This window comes from Sciurus carolinensis, chromosome 14 (assembly GCF_902686445.1).
Source record: "Sciurus carolinensis chromosome 14, mSciCar1.2, whole genome shotgun sequence".
NCBI lineage: Eukaryota > Metazoa > Chordata > Mammalia > Rodentia > Sciuridae > Sciurus > Sciurus carolinensis.
Window position 1 is genome coordinate 88,223,237 of NC_062226.1, and position 16,484 is coordinate 88,239,720.

The following is a 16,484-nucleotide window of genomic DNA, read 5'->3' on the forward strand; positions in this document are numbered from 1 at the left end:
TCAGGTTTTTAATGTTTTTTACATTTTTTGAGCCTTTTTAAAATCAAAGATAAACTATCATGAATGACATCTGAGTGGTTAGTATAGAAACAATAGGTTTCCCCTAAGGCCATACATAATTTTCCTTATTTTAAAAGTAGCAAATTTAATCCTCTTCTATTTTGTAGAATTACTTTAGCAAGTGAATCAAGGGAGATTTTTAAGCAACTTACAGAGTTTTCTAACTCAATTAAGTTCAAATCTATTTGTCTACTTAAAGTTTAGAAATTCTGGTTTCCAGTAATGAGTGTAGTGGTCCATATAACTGTGGAGCCAGCTATATTTATTCCTACTAGGAGGGGAACTAAGACAGGGGTCACTCATTTAGTTATTAGTCCCATGTTTTCTTCTTCCCTCTTTATCATAACAGTACACCTGGGGAATGATGTGAACAGTAACACAGAATTTATCCCATTTTATAATCTCAAAAAGTTGAAGGGCTAAGCATGGAGTTATTCCTGACATAGTTCAAGTAAGAGAAAAAACATGTTTAATATTTTTTAAGTCTTATCTTTAGATTGTGGTTGGGGTCTCTGAGAGCTGTCCATTTTTCTGTTGTCTTAATTCAGATGTGATGAGTCCATATTATGAGGAAGGTTCCTTCCATTTCAGTCAGGTGTTAGTCCTTTCTGGAACAATTTGATGTAGACATAGTCTTCTGACTGAAAAGGGTGCTGGAAATCAGTAATCTCTTGGGGCTGGTTCTCTCATAAGTTGAACCTGTTGGAGAGACTTAACAACAGGTTAGAACAGGAGCAGGTTCTTGGTAAGGGTGGAGAAAGGGCTCTGGAAGCATTCATATTTTAATCTCTCAGAGGTCATTTGCTTCCAACTTTCTGGACCCAAACTGGCCCTTATTTTTGTGATATAACCCAATTTACCTATCTATATTGATTGTCTTTTAAAATTTTTATTATTACCCCTCTAATTTTTACTTTTTACTGCTGTAAGGAAAAAGGGTGATGACTGCTCTTGCTTCGAGCTGAGAGGGAGTGATGTGGGGTGGGGCAAGCAGTAAAAAGTTCCTTTTTAGAAATTGGATCTTTCGAGGGGTAAAAGTCTTGTTCTATGAAAGAAACAAACAACAACAACAAAAAAACATGAGTACAAAATAAATAACATCTGGAACATGTCAATGAATATCATAAAACTGATAGAAATTAATAATCTCTTGCCAGGAGGTGGAAGAGCTGAGATGTTGTTTTCATAAAAAGGCCTAACAAAGTCTAACAAGGCTGGAGAGGATAAGGCCTTAATTGTAAATCTTAACACTGATGGAGTTATAAGGATTATAAACATCACATTTAGTTAAGTTACTCAATGTTATCTGATTTTTGTAAAATATCTTTTTACTGGTATGATCTTTTTGTTTGGTAGAGATCCCTTTATTTTTGTTACTCAGGGTTAGAGAATCATAGTAGCAAACATGGATTAAGTCTACCTGTACCAGAGGTTAGGATAATCTGTAGGCTTTAAACTAAAAACTTATAACTTTAATAGTTTCTCTTGATAGTTATCAGGCATTTTTGTCTAAGAATATTTTTTGCTACCTCTAGTTTTACTTAAAATGTCCAGGAATGACTGTGTTTTAGTTTTAACCATTTTTGCTAGATGATTAAGATCAAGCTGGTCAAATTGACTTTGTTCTTTTCTGCTATTAAGAGTTAGCTGACTTCCCGCAGAGGTCACTCTTGGGGAACTTGAGAGCAGCTTCTTAGCTCCTTTAGTGCCATTCACCTGGTAGGGTCTCCTTGATGAGGTGGATTCCTTTGGAAGCATTAGGGATGGCTCCCTTTCCCAAGGATTCTCCTCTGCAGCAGGTGCATTGATTGACTTTTCATCCTCTAGTGGTCTCATCAATCTCCCTGATTGGAAGGTCATGTGGCCCAGAGTTGCAAAGTTCCTTAGAGAAGTTCTTTTGTTCCCTGGGTTTAGGCTGACTTTGAGGGCAAGAGCCACATATCGATTCTTTTGACCCCTTTATTTTAATCTCAATCTTTAAGTCTTGATCTTAAACATTCAGCAAGTCAGTTTTTACCAGTCATACAGTAAGAGTACTGGGTTTTAACTTTAATATCTATGACTTTATAGTTATTTACCAACTTTTATTAAACTGGGGTCTATATTATATGTCCTATAGGTGATGGCTTATTATCTCTAATTTAGATTGTTCTTGAAGCAGTACCTCTCTAAAACATTAATCAGTCAACAGTTATAGAGTTTACAAGGAAAATACAAAATGGAATTAACAACAGTAAAAACATATTTGGTTGTGTAATAGCTTTTCTTAAATTTTGACTGAGCTATATATTATATCCCCTGTTTGAGATTACAGTAATTTTACAACAAAAAAACAATCTTTTAATATAACTTTAAGTGAACTGAAGTCTGACTTATTTTGCAGCCACTGTAAAATGCAGTAAGGTGGGAGGCAGAACTTTATCTCAGGTAAGGCAGGGCTCTTCATAAATCTTAGGTAAAGCAGTCTAGTTCTGAAACTGATCTTTATCTTTTTTTAAATATCATTTTATAAAGTTTACATATATTTTTTCCTAATTCTATATAAATGTTAATTAACACAGTATGATATTATACCTAAAACATGAATCGAAGAAAGCAGAGAGAGCTTTTAACTTTCCTTTTGTGTAGTAAAGTGGCAAAATGTTTTTCTTCTTTCATGATATTAACTTTTAAACAGATCAGGCTCTCATTATCTTTTAGAAATACATTTACATTTTTATCCCAGTGCAGAAGGTAACATAAGGTTCAGGTTCAGTTACAGAACACTAAATGATATAAATAAATCCCCAATAAAATTTCTTATTCTGATAAGTTTAGATTTACCATTACAACTTTAGGTTGGAGAACACCAACTTGATAAAATGTTCTTTTAAACCTTTTAAAGACTTGTATACCTGGAAGATATGAACACATTTAATATATAAATAAGAGTAATAGAATCATAATTGCATTGATGTTTTTATATTAACCATGTTTAGCTTTTAAAGAAAATTTAGATTTTGTAATGTAGTACAATACTCTAAAATAATGGTTGCTATTTAACCAGAGTTGTACAAACCCCCAATTTTTAAGACTAGTTGCTCTAGAGAATAAAACTTAACAGATACAATGTTAAGTGTAAATTAATGTTTTCAGAATTATTGGTCATTTTAGCATATAGAATGAAATTTGGTTTATATCAGTACATTAATATTTGACCTTAGGAAAAAAACCTTGAATAGTTTTAACTGTTGTGTTACTTATATATACACATAAACCTTTTAAAATTTACCCTTAATTAACACTTTTTAATCACTTAATTAGACACTTTTGTTTACTTAGATGTATTACAGCCTTATTTTATCACATAAAGACTTTTATCTAGAAACATTTTTATTAAATATATTTTTATATCTAAAACCTTGTAATGTTTTAATCTGTTGATCTCCTTTTTAAAATTTATATTCTGAAACAACCCTTATAAATTTCTGAATTCAGATAAATTACTTCATTTTAATCCAATGAAATACTTTCTTACTTATAGAACTCTATTTAAATACAGTTGAAACCTTTCGACCCTTTATATAGAATAATATCTGTTAAGACTTTTAGTAACTATGTTTTCAGTGATAACACAAAGTAAATTTAAATTCTTTTTTTATTTACCAATTTATGAAAACACCAAAAATGTTTTAAGTATGTTACCCTGTGGAATTTAAGGAGTTAAGAGTATTTGTTATATTTAACAGTTAGCATTTTAACTCTCTAAACCAATCAGAAGTCTCTAACAAACACATCCATGATCAATCCCATATATGTTAAATCTAATTTAGTTATTTTTTAAAAACCAAGATATTATAGAATTGTATTGACCTGTATCAGTCATTTCTTTCCTGTTGAAGAAAACCCTAGAAACAATAGATATTAGACATTTTATAAAATTAACATTTTATTTATTTTTTGACCACCTGAAAACAAAACTGTGTTAGTAACTTGAAAGCCATATTTTTCTTTACCCAATTTAAAAACTTTTTAAATCATGTAACTCAAAAGCATTTGGATCCATTTTTTAAATTTTAATTTATGAGCTCACAAGTCAATTTTGGTACCAAATATATGCAGACATGACAATACACTGGTGTACATATACATAAAATAAACAGATGGACAAAGGCCTTATAGCTTATTTTTTAAAACCCATTAGATTGAGAGTTAACCCTTGTAAAATGGCCTCTGAATGAAACAGAGCATTAAGAAAACCTTATAGTTGGATAAAATAGGTCTGATAAAAAATTAACTTAGGCTCACCAGATCAAAATTATGAACTCAAAAAATAGAATTTTTAAAAGTCTTCGGCCTCCATCCTGAAAGAATGAGATGAAAATGAATTAAGAGAATATAGACAAAAGTTATGCCCTATCCCACCCTGAAGGAGTTTCCCGAAGAGACAGCAAGGGAGCTGCTTCCATTGGTCTCCTGGGAGAGCCCCCTCAGGTTGGGGTCTTGTTCTAAACTGGTTTTTCTGGTCTCTTGGATAGCAGCCATCAAAATTTTAGCCTGGCATTTTGGTGGACCAACTCCAATAGTTGGAAGTTCCAATTGGCAGCAGTTTACATTTTAATGTAAGCTTTAGTGAACATGATTAAAAACCATTTTAACCAATTTTTTACAAATTTAACTACAAAACATTTGATCAAGATGCTCAGGCTGCCCAAAGATAATTTGGCGGTCCCCTGAGGGGGCCATCTGATCTCAAAAGTTGGTCATTCTCTCTCACAGAATTTAGAGAGAGAAAAGACATTGCAGCTGGTTCTGTAGTCACTGGCTCTCTTCTGGAATTCCTAAAAATTAGTTAACATGCACTGGAGGGGAGTACATGACTGATGTGAGGGAGACTGACCCATGCTTATACTTAAGGGCAACAAAAAAGAACAGAAAAGAACAAACAAACACAGAACAGATAAAACACCGAAGACAGACAAGTGGCCACTCCAGATTCTAGACCAGAGGAACTGAGCAACGTCTTGCCAGTCCCGGACTCGGGAAGTAATGCCGCATCCAGGCTTCCTCAGAGTCCCCAGATGTGGATCTGCCAGAAACAGACTTACTAGTCCCCCAGGGGTGCAGAAACAGGTGACTCTCTTGGAGAATTTAGTTCAGTCCTGGGGCGGGCCTCAGGAACATCTCTCAGAGGCTTCCCCTAGGAGCGATGCTGTGGCCTCTCCTCTCCACAGGAGTTTCCAGGTCAGTGGTGAGTGGTGTATACCCACCAGGCAGCGAGGATCTCTCTGGGGCCTCCAAATGTTATGGGACCCAACTTAAGAACAGACCAATCACCACTGAGAGTCCAAATTTGAGAGTCTTTATTAATCTGGCCAGCTGACTGTTTCACACAATGCCCCAAAAAATGGCTATTGGGAGAACAGCCCTGACCACAGGGTTGTAGGGGTTCTTATACCAAAAATCACATCAATCATAAGTGTCTGTTGCTATGATTCAAAATTACACATTAACATCAGGAGATCATTGACAGAGAGGGAAGTGGGTCAAAATGACCTTTACCTAGGTACAAACTAAAGAATGGTTACTAACATCCACATAATCACTGTTCACATGGTATATTGTTTAGGAGCAATAGGAATCAAAAGAGAGCAATTCTTTACTACATAGGAGTTGCCATTGTATAATATTAAACATGTCACACCAAGTAACTGATAATGGGCACAGAGGTGGGGTGTTCACATAGGAGAAGCTTATTTCCTACATAACATGGAGTCTCAGAGCAAAATGGAGTCTGTTTAGTCATTTCCTTTAGAGTCTGGCATTCTCATGGAGTCAGAACTGTCAGCCCATCACACTCTGAGAATATGGAGGAAAAATATTTTGTTCTGTTTTCACTTGACTGTATGGCAGTGAGTTATTTTGCTGATTGCTACTGTTGTCATGTTGAAATTTCCCTTTTTCATTTCCCAACATAGGGAGAAGATCTATTGTTGAATGTGTCCAGTGCAGTGTACACCTTCACAGCACTCATCCTGCAGGAGTTTGTGAGTGGCCCGGTGACTGCCCTGCACAGAGGGAAAAACTCCTGTGTCCATACATTTTTGTATACAAACTTAAGTTTGGCTAGAATTCAGAAGGTACTGGAATTGTTGAGAAAAATGTACCACCTTCAAGCTCTGGGATTGGACTTCCCCTGGCTTGGTCTTGGGAATGCCGGGCATCATTTAAACCTCAGTCAGTTCTGTGGAAAGTAGAGTTTTCAGAGAAGAACCCTTCCTGTGTGTTTACAGGACCAAGGAGGATGAACCTTAGAATTGTTTGCCTTAGGCCTGTTCCTTGGAGTGGGCTGCAAAGTGCTTTGGACTTCCCCTGTGAGAAAGAATTCTGCCTCAGGCCAAACTTCTCTGAGGCATCAGGAAAATCAGTTTGCACTTTTGGAAAGAAGTGTGTAGGAGGGTCCCTGACTTGAATGCAACCAGAGCAGGGACACCTGGGATAGACAGAAGGTGCACTGGCCCTGAGATAACTAGGCAGTGGGAGGTTGGATTCATTCATGGCTCCAGTGTACGTTTAACACCTACCATTGGCAGGCACTTGGCCTATTATTTTGGAAACAGTGAAGACAAACTTCCCAGCCCTCCTGAACTTCCTTTATTTTCAGGAAGTTAGTCAAGCCCACCAGGCTTCTAGGCAGATGAGGGGCACAGGATGTTAGGGGTGATAACACCATGGCCTTCTCTAGGTATGGAAATCTCTAGCTAGATGTTGAGAAGAAGAACCTTCAAGGACAGAAGTGAGTGGTCTTTACACTAAGAGGGAGGGCTCCTGTCTCCAGAGAGGGACACTTTGAGGGCTGGTGTAGAGGTCACACTCTTGTGTGATTTCCAGCAGAGGGCTTAGGTCTGGTGCTATCCCCAGAGAAGAAACACAGAGAGTTGAGTTGGGGTTCTGAGTACCCAAGGTTCAGGGAGTGGCTGGGTCCTCAGAGTCAAAAACTGTGAAGCTCCTAATCTATCACAGCCAATCCCATCCAGGATTATCCAGACTTTCCTGAATAGAGGTTCAACAGCTGGTGTGGAAAGCCCCTTACCTACACATGTGCCTCACAGGCCTCTTGCTCTGCTGAATGCGACCTGCTTGGCCACACTTTGGGAAGGCCATCATGGAGGGGGCCTTGGGAGTTTCCAGCTAAAGGGACAACCCAGCTCCTCTTGGATTTCTTACTCACCCCACACTCCATTGCATCCTCTGCTCCATCTTTCAAAAGTGGCTCTCCCTCTCTCTCCAGATGATTTTTTGAGATCCCAGAACGTGGACAAACTGAAGCTTCTCAGGACCACCCTGATGCTCATTATGCCTGAATCTGAGGCCACCTTCCATGTCCAGAGTCTCCTTACACAGATGGAGAACACAGATTGCAGTGAATCTGAAATCTCTGATGAGGGGGTCTGGGGTGGATTACTGGAAGTGTGTGTAGAGGAATCTGTGCTTGTACCATAGAGAACTGGCATGTAGCCCCATTCCAGACAAATCTGTTATCCTGAAGCTGGAGGTCCCTAGTCTGGGAATACATCCTGTTGTGTGGAGAGGAGCTGAGCTATTCCTAGTGGAAGGGTTCTTATGTGAATTGTGAAAGGCCCAGTGAAAGGTAGTCATGTTGGGGATCTTTTCTCCTGTAGCCCTAGCACCACTTCAAGTTACAGAACTACTTCCAGAAGCAGTGGCCCAGTACCTTCTTATAATCAGGGAGCATATAACCAAATTCCCTCTGATAGAGGAAGAACAGTCATCAAAACTGGAGGATGCATTGACTCTGACACCATCCACCCAGAAAGAGATTGGGTCACCTGTGGTCACTGTGAACCTTAAGGAAGAGTTGGTAACTCTGCTGCCAGTAACCAAGCTAGAGGACGCTGAACAATGTCTTCCAGTTTGTATAGATGGTTAGCCAGCTAGCATACTATCTATTCAAAGAGAGCCACCTCTCCTGGCAGCATCATGAACTTCAGGCACCAAAAAGTCAGAGACAAGATGTCAAGAAGCTGCTAGGCCAGTATCTACTCCACTTCTGCTGGAACATTTTCCCACTGCCCTACTGCTGATGTCCTCTATGACACCTCCCACAGTGTGAGCTCCTGAGCATTACCCAGGACCAAATCCCTCACCCCAGCTATTCTTCCCCTCCCCTCTGAAATTGTCTATTTTATTTTTGTGTGTTTGATGCCAATTTTTGCATTCTTCAGCATTATTTTATGCATTCTCAGTAAAAATTTTCATGTTGGCTCAAATAGGTGCATACTCAATCCATTCACCAGCACTGTGTAGCTGCAGATGGAATCCTCAGTAGAGCACATGGCTCCTGTGGGGGGTGGACACACTCAGGTCATCCTGGAGGAAGTGAGATTGAGGCCCTTGTGTATGGTGCCTAAAGGGAGGTGAGGATACTAGGCCATCAGAGGATGCTGCCTTCCTTGGGAAAATGCCCTTGTTGACTATGGACATGGAACAATCAGACAGGTGTCTTTGGAATTTTGGTGCCATTTGGGCATTCTCATCTGTGGAATGGGACAGGAGCCCCCTTCTGGATGATATAAATCCAAATTGTGTGTGATTGTATGTGGAACTCCCCTGCCAATCCTGGGTCTAAAGTTGTGCATACATGCCATTGAAACCATGCAAAGACAAAATACAGCATTTGACGGGCACAAAAGCCAGTACAGGAGACATTTTCTTCTCTTCAAGGCATTTAAACCATCATTATGACCTTTCTAAAATTAAATTTTACTTTTATTTTTCATTATCATGGAATGAACCTAGGGTTCTATACCACCAACTTTCTTCCCCAACCCTTTTTGTTTGGTTATTTTTAGAGTATCTCACTAAATTGCCAAGACTATATTTAATCTTGAGATCCTCCTGCCTCAATTTCTTACAATGCTGTACTTACAGATGTGTTACCAGGCAAGCTATGTGGATTTTCTTACAGGACTGCTATAGTTTGTGCCACAGTTTGAGAAGGGAATTTGGATTGAAATTCCTTGCATGTATGATTTTGTTTAACCTAACTCAAATACTATGTGCGATTTTAATACTCTAATGAAAGAAAATCAACAAAAAAGAATAAAACTGAATTATCTGTCCACTCTATCCCATAGCTTAGGTATTGAATCATTATTGCTTCCTAAGATGTTTCTTTATTCTTACTACTGGGGCCTTTGCTTTTAACTGGAAGAATAGGAGGAAACTGCATGTCTTAACCTGCACAGAAGGCAAAAGGAAGTGGTTCGCTGCCACCCTGAAAGAAGCAATGCAGGCTTGCCATAAAAATATGAAAAAGAGAAGTCCATAAACATGGTTATTGCAATGCTATTGGACAACCTGGTGACCAGTTTACACTATCCTTGCTCCTTGATGTATTTTGTGCATCAGTGAATTTTATAACCCAAACTTTTTATCAATGTGAGGCACTACATAATGGAAGGACAGCAATTTCAGGACTTGTCATTCAATGAGGTTCACTGACCTCTGCCTGCTGCCACACCATCTTTTTTCCCAAAGGGTTAAAAGCATCTTCTTCTGTGGGGCCCCTCTCATCATTCTTATCCTCTGTCTCTGTGATGACAAAAGAACAAGGAATCTGTGATAAGACATACTGATGTTACTTTGCCTCAAACATAAATACCAATTTTCAAAATATGCTGCCCAGTGATGACAGGAAAATAAATGAAAAAAAGTAGTCAGAAAAGCAGGTAGATGTATACAGGGGGTGGGGTGGATGCTGGGAAGATTGCTCAGTTGGCAGAGTTCTTGCCTTGCAAGCACAAGGCCCTGGGTTCACTCCCCAGCACCACAAAAAACAAAAACAACAAAAAAACCATGTTATACAATAAGCCATAACCATTTTTGTCAGCTTCTTCTTTGCTATGACCAAATACCTGAAAAGAACTATTTATGAGGCAACAAAGTTTATTTGGGTCTCATGCTTTTAGAGATCTCAGTTCATGGACAGCCAGCTCCATTGCTTTGTGCACATGGTGAGGCAGAACATCATGATGAAAGGGTGTGGCAGAGGAAAGCACATATCCTGTTGTGAGGACAAGGGCTCGCCTATTCTCAAAGGTAGAGGTCTTAGATGAATTGGAAAAAGCCCAGGGAAAGGCAGTTATATTGGGGTTCTTCTTCTGTAGCTGTAGTACCACCTCAACTTACAAAACTACTTCAGCAACAGAACCCAATTTACAATCTGAACTTTGGTGCAGCTCATGACCATAACCCCTGAGCTGATGAAAAAGCAAGCCATCAACTCAGGAGGATGGATCAACTCTGGCACCATCTCAGAGGAGAGATGGAGCCTCCAGAGGCAACTGTGCACTTCAAGGATCAGGAGGCAGCTCAGCTGCCAGCAACTAAGCCAGAGGGCAGTCTACCATGTCTTACAACTTCTGTAGATGCTGAGCTAGCCGTGTCCACAACTATTGAAAGACAGTCTCATTCCTCTGTGCAGTTTCTACAGTTTCTAAATTCCAGGCACTGAGAAGTCAGAGACAGGAGGTTGAAAAGCAGTCAGGTTCTAACCCATCTACATCTTGTGGGACACTTTCCATCCATTCTGATTCTAGAGCACCCTCTGGAAATTCCCAACATGTCAGATCCTTCATGTGACCCATGCCAGTCTCCCATCCTCAACTTTCTCCCCGTCCCTTTAGAAAATATCCTGTTTATTTTTTTGTGACACTGATATTTTAAATGTTCAGTTGGACATTTTAATTATTTGTAGAAATGAAATTTTATTGTTGACTCATTTATAGTAGTCTGTTTAATTCATTTACTGGACTGTGCCACCATCAGCACTGTCTTGTTCTGTTTGGCACCCTAGGGAAGGAGGTAACCCTGCCAAGCGCCTTGGGACAGTTGACACATATCAGGACCACCTACATTCAGGCACCAACACTCAGGATAGTGAATGTGTTAGGCAGGGGAAGTGGACCTGCAGATGCTTCACAGTCTCAGAGATAGGAGGTCTGATGATTCCAATGAGACTGAGGGACACCCCATCCCATGTGGGTAGGAAAATGACTTCAAGGAATAACAGTGAAGTCAGAGCAAGGTGGGCCTGCCTATCAGAGGAAAGAGAGTTGGAAGAGACCAGAGTCCATGGCATCACTGGACTGGTGGGGGGGAGACATCAGCAGAAATAGTCTAGGCTCTCTGATTCCCATGGTCATCTATGTCTCTTATTTCACTGCATGATCTAAAGACACCAGATAAAAATGGAATAAGCATCCCCATCAGAGTGATGGGGAAACTGAGTCTTTGCTAATGAGGCCCCTCAGCCTTACAAAATGACATAGCTAGGGTCTGATCCCAAGGTTATGAGACTCTGTGGGACCCACATGACAAGGGGGATGCACTGTGTGTACTGGCATGGACATCTTGGATCTGCTCTTCCAAGAACCTTTGTTCTGTCCTGCCCTCAGATAGGTGGACCTGGTAGATGAAGAGCAAAGGGTCCAGGGCGGACTTCCCCTACCAAATACCAATGCAGGCAGTGGTGATATCTCTGTCACATGAGTTTACAGTGATGGAAGAAGAAAAATCACTGTTTATGTGTCTTTTTTTTTTTAAATTACTGCTTGTAAAAGCAAACTCTTGAGGCATGATGTTCACAGCAGGGAGTAGCCTGCTTGAGGACAGCAATGATTGAGAAGAAACTACACACACCCTGTAGAGCTGAAAACTTCCACTCACAACAGGAGACTTATTTGTACCAAGGAAGCAAAGACCCATGTAAATACCTGGTCACATGGCCCAGAGTTTCTAAACAAAAGTGCTATTCTCAGCCATGGCAAATTCCATCCTCAATACAAAGGTCTTCAATCTGTCCTGAGCCCTTCCCTGCCTGAAAACTGACACAGGATGAAACAAGCTTCTAGACATGAATGATAAACACCCAGTTAGACTTTAAAATTCCCTTTCTGAAGGACATAAATACTAGTGACAAGAAACCCAGCTCACATCAGTAAAACCAAAATAAGGAAGGGAAAGTGTCAGTTTAGAAATAGCACAGCACAGGCCTGTTCTCACCTGGAGACTTTTCACAGGATTCAGTCTAGAAATGTGGCCATGGGTACTGGGTCCACATCCCATGTGTCACCTTTGGCAGTAAAGCTCTTGTTATGCAAGTGTGATGCTTTGAGCTGGGTGTAGTGACTAATGCCTGGAATCAAAACTACTATGGAGATTGAGGCAGGAGGATGAAAATTTGAAAACAGTCTTGGCAAAGTAGCAAGCCCTGATTTAAACAAAAATAACAAAGTGGGTGAGGCTGTCTATCAGTGGTAGAGCACCCCTGGGTGCAAACAGTCCTACCTCAGTAAACAAAATGAAGCAAAAGAGAAAAGCTGCATTGTTGCTTTGGGGGAAACACATGAGCAAGAGGGATAAAGTGGTAATAAATAATTCGTTCTGGTGAAAAATACTTTACTATTTCTTTAAGAGTTTAAATTCAACATGAGTGTGTGGGAGGGGGCAAGTGGGGAAGGATGGGTGGTGAGATCCCGAGGCCAGGCTCATGTGCCCGCCCCCGCTCTGGCCCCCAGCGCCCACCCTGTCGGCCCAGCCCAGCCACGATCAAGGTGATCTTCATCTTCAACAACCACGGGAAGCCATGGCTCTCCAAGTTCTACCAACCCTATAGTGAAGATACACAACAGCAAATCATCAGGGCGACTTTCCATTTGGTATCTAAGAGTGATGAAAATATTTGTAATTTCCTAGAAGGAGAATTATTAATTGGAGGATCTGACAACAAACTGATTTATAGACATTATCCAACCCTATATTTTGTATTCTGTGTGGATTCTTCAGAAAGTGAACTTGGCATTTTAGATCTAATTCAAGTATTCGTGGAAACAAATGCTTTGAAAATGTCTGTGAACTGGATTTAATTTTCCATGTCGACAAGGTTCACAACATTCTTGCAGAAATGGTGATGGGGGGAATGATATTGGAGACCAACATGAATGAGATTGTTACACAAATTGACACACAAAATAAACTGGAGAAATCTGAGGCTGGCTTAGCAGGAGCTCCCGCCTATGCTGTATCAGCTGTAAAGAATATGAATCTTCCTGAGATCCCAAGAAATATTAACATTGGTGACATCAGTATAAAAGTGCCAAACCTGCCCCCTTTTAAATGAAATATTAAAAAGGCCACTCCAAGGTAAAATCCAGGGGGAAAGGTCTTCTAAGTTTACCATGAAGTTGTCTACCAAAAATAGAGGAAGAGAGTCTTAACTTTTGCTCTCGGATTTAAGTCAAGGTACTGTATAGAAATTGTGTAAAATCAGTACGGAATTTCAATGTTGCTTTTCTTGCTCAGTGGTTTTAATGAAATTAAGTAGTTCCAGGGTGATTTTTTTTCCTTTTTTAAATTGTATTCCTATGCCCACCTAAGGCATGCCTCTGTGTATTGGCTATTACAGTATTTTGAAAAGTAAGATATTTTTTTAATTATCTACAACCTAAAATGTTGGTGTTTTGTATGGATCATCAAAGCAGCATTCCTTAATTCTTTCTGCTATTTGTCACAATTGTTATTTAAAGAACCAAATGTGTATAGCATGAAAACATTATTACCTTTTTCTCTTAGTTTAAATAAATTCCAAGGTAACTGGACTTCTTTAAAAAAGAGTTTAAATTCATCAGAAAAGGTAAACCACTCTACATGGGTCAGCTTTAAGCATACACCACATTGGGACTGAGGTTCAGTCTGATGTGGGTACAGAGTTACAAACACTAAAAGCAAACAGATGCTGCCTGCAGTCACAAGTCTACAGATGACATAAATACCCCAACAATAGTCCTAATGGTTAATTTGAATTGTCAACTTGTTGGTTTAAGAGATGCCAAAGATGAAGAAGCTTCTGGGTGTGCCACTGAGGGTGTGTCTAGGAATTATTGGCATGTGGGATAGCAAACTGAATTGGAGACCCCCCCTAAGCTTAGGCAGCACCATGCAACAGGATCTTGACTTAGATGGAATAAAAGTTGGAAGAACGAGGAAGCAGCTGAAGATGCAAACTCAGTTCTTTTTGAGTGGGTTCTTGATTGCTACAGTATTCACCTCAGGATATCAGACTCTTGCTCCTTCTCTCTTTCCAAGCAGTCTCTGCCAGTGATTCTCTAGGGAGTTTCCAGAAACCTTCAGTCTAGGACTAGTGTAGCACCATTGATCCCTCTTGTTCTGAGGCTTTAGCCTCTTGGACTGCACAGCTACTTGTTCCTTTAGCTCTCCAGCCTGCAGACAGTCATTGTGGACTATCTAACTTCTGGTAATGTAAGCCAATCTAATAAATGTCCTTTTCATAATCCCACTTCCTGTTAAATCTGTTCCTCTAGAGAACACTGACTAATTACATCTTCTCTCATTTTGAATGTTTTAGAGTGAACTTCTTTTTTAATAATGACTTATATCTTGCTGGAAACAAGTTGAATCCCACTCATACCTATGCCCTCATGCATCAGTCATGATGATCAGACTTTCACCAGAGGAACCATTGCAATATAATTTTCAAATCTAACCTGAGGGAAAAGAGCTCTCAAACAGCAGGTAATCCCAGCATCTGTTATTGTACTCTGCACCATGCACAACTTCAACTGCCAGTATTCAGCTGGCAGTCTTCAACCTTCTCCAACTGCCAGGATTTTTCTTGAATTAACATAGCAGCCACCATTTTCATACAGTTCATAAGGTCTTTGAGACCAAGTCTCATACACTTTCTTGGGTATCAAGCACAGTCTTCACCCCTCTCCCAAGCTGACAACATCAACAAAAACAACAAAATACATTTCACTGTATCAAGAACAAATATTCCTATCTTCCCTCATCAGTCATCACAACCTGGGTATATCCTGGGAGTTGGTGAATTTTGCTCCAACAATATAATCTTAGTGTGGATATAACCAGGAGTTTACCTTAATTCAGGGAATGTTTTCTCAATTTTTTCAATTTTTTTAGGTGACAGAAACTCCTTTGCTAAAGATTAAATGCTTCTTCCACTGCAAAACACTTAGCACATCTAAGTCATGTGAACTATTTGGTGCATTCAACAGGTTAAATCCTTCCTGACCTCAGCTCTCAGGATCAGAATCACCTGCTGAGGTACTCCAGGCTGCCTTAGCATTAGAACCTAGGTTCATTTTTTAGCAAGTTTGTTAGCAGTGTTGACACATAATTAGAATATGCATTGTCCTCTCCATGTAATAATAAGGTTTACAAAACCTAGAGTCAAACAAAATAAGTACTTCCTGAAGAGGAATACAAAACTGATCATCTGAAGTGATCACACTTAAGTCAATAGCATAATGTTGCCACATGAATTGGAAAATGCCTTAATGGTTATCTTCAAATCTCATTTTCTTCCACCTCCAGTATGTTCCTGACACATTGCTTGTAATAAAAATCAAAGTTCATAAACAAGAATTTTGGTCCTTTCCTCTGATGAGGAGGAGAATGGACAAATATAGAGATCAGGAGGAAAAAGAGGAGCCAAACCAATTCTCAATGTTATATGGAGCAAACCAGAGCTGTAGTAAGCAGTGCTCAACAAATTTTATCCAGAATAAGGAGATACCTAAGGAAAACATAATTTAATTTTCAAAATTATTAATTAAGTTCACTATTTTTGGAGAGCTGAGACCATTAGTGTCTTTAACAAATTATACTTTATCAATTAATAAATTAGGCAGATGAGGCCCTTAATTATTTGAATTGTTATAATTATTATCATAACTCAGTACTGGGAATCAAACCCAGAGCCTTACTCACACTGGGCAAGTGCTCCCACATGGAGCTACATCCACAATCATTTTATTTTATTTGAGACAGTGCCTCTCTAAGATAAGGAGATTGACTTCAAACTGGCAATCTCTTGCCTCATCTTTCTGTATATCTGGAATTACTGTCTAGAGCCACTGAGCACTGCTTCAATGAGTTAAGTTACTCTAGGACAAGATAGAAAAGACTACAGCCACAGGAAAAATATAGAGGTAAGCAAAAATAAATTGTTTTTCTTTGGTGGGGTCAACAGTTCATGTGCATAAAAACAGCGATATTCTTTTGATAGAAATATTGGAAATATATGGACTTACAGTCAACTATTCATAGAGAAGATAAAACTGACCAACTTCTTAAAATATTGTTTTAGAGATATTTTAATTTGAAAAATGCATTTTAAAAATGTTTATTTTTAAAAGTCTTGGTGATCAGGTTAGGTAAAGAATTTTTAGTTTAAATTTCAGGACCTAAAAAGTAATTAGCTGGCATAGAAGCAGAGCAGTAGGAACACCTTGAGCTCCACTGGGGTCACTGTCCTGGGCTGTCTCCAGTCTCTCCCACATGTGTTCTGATCCTGTGGGATGTGGCAGGGTCTTCAGCAG

At 39.3% G+C, this 16,484-nt stretch overlaps 1 protein-coding gene across 1 annotated transcript; it reads left to right on the forward strand.

The window, feature by feature from the left end:
- The first annotated feature begins 12,584 nt into the window (after positions 1 to 12,584).
- LOC124964177 (AP-3 complex subunit sigma-1-like) lies at positions 12,585 to 13,243 on the forward strand. Its single transcript, XM_047524039.1, has 2 exons — positions 12,585 to 12,941; positions 13,007 to 13,243. The coding sequence occupies exons 1-2, from the start codon at positions 12,585 to 12,587 to the stop codon at positions 13,241 to 13,243; spliced, it is 594 nt and encodes a 197-aa protein (XP_047379995.1).
- Positions 13,244 to 16,484: the final 3,241 nt, after the last annotated feature.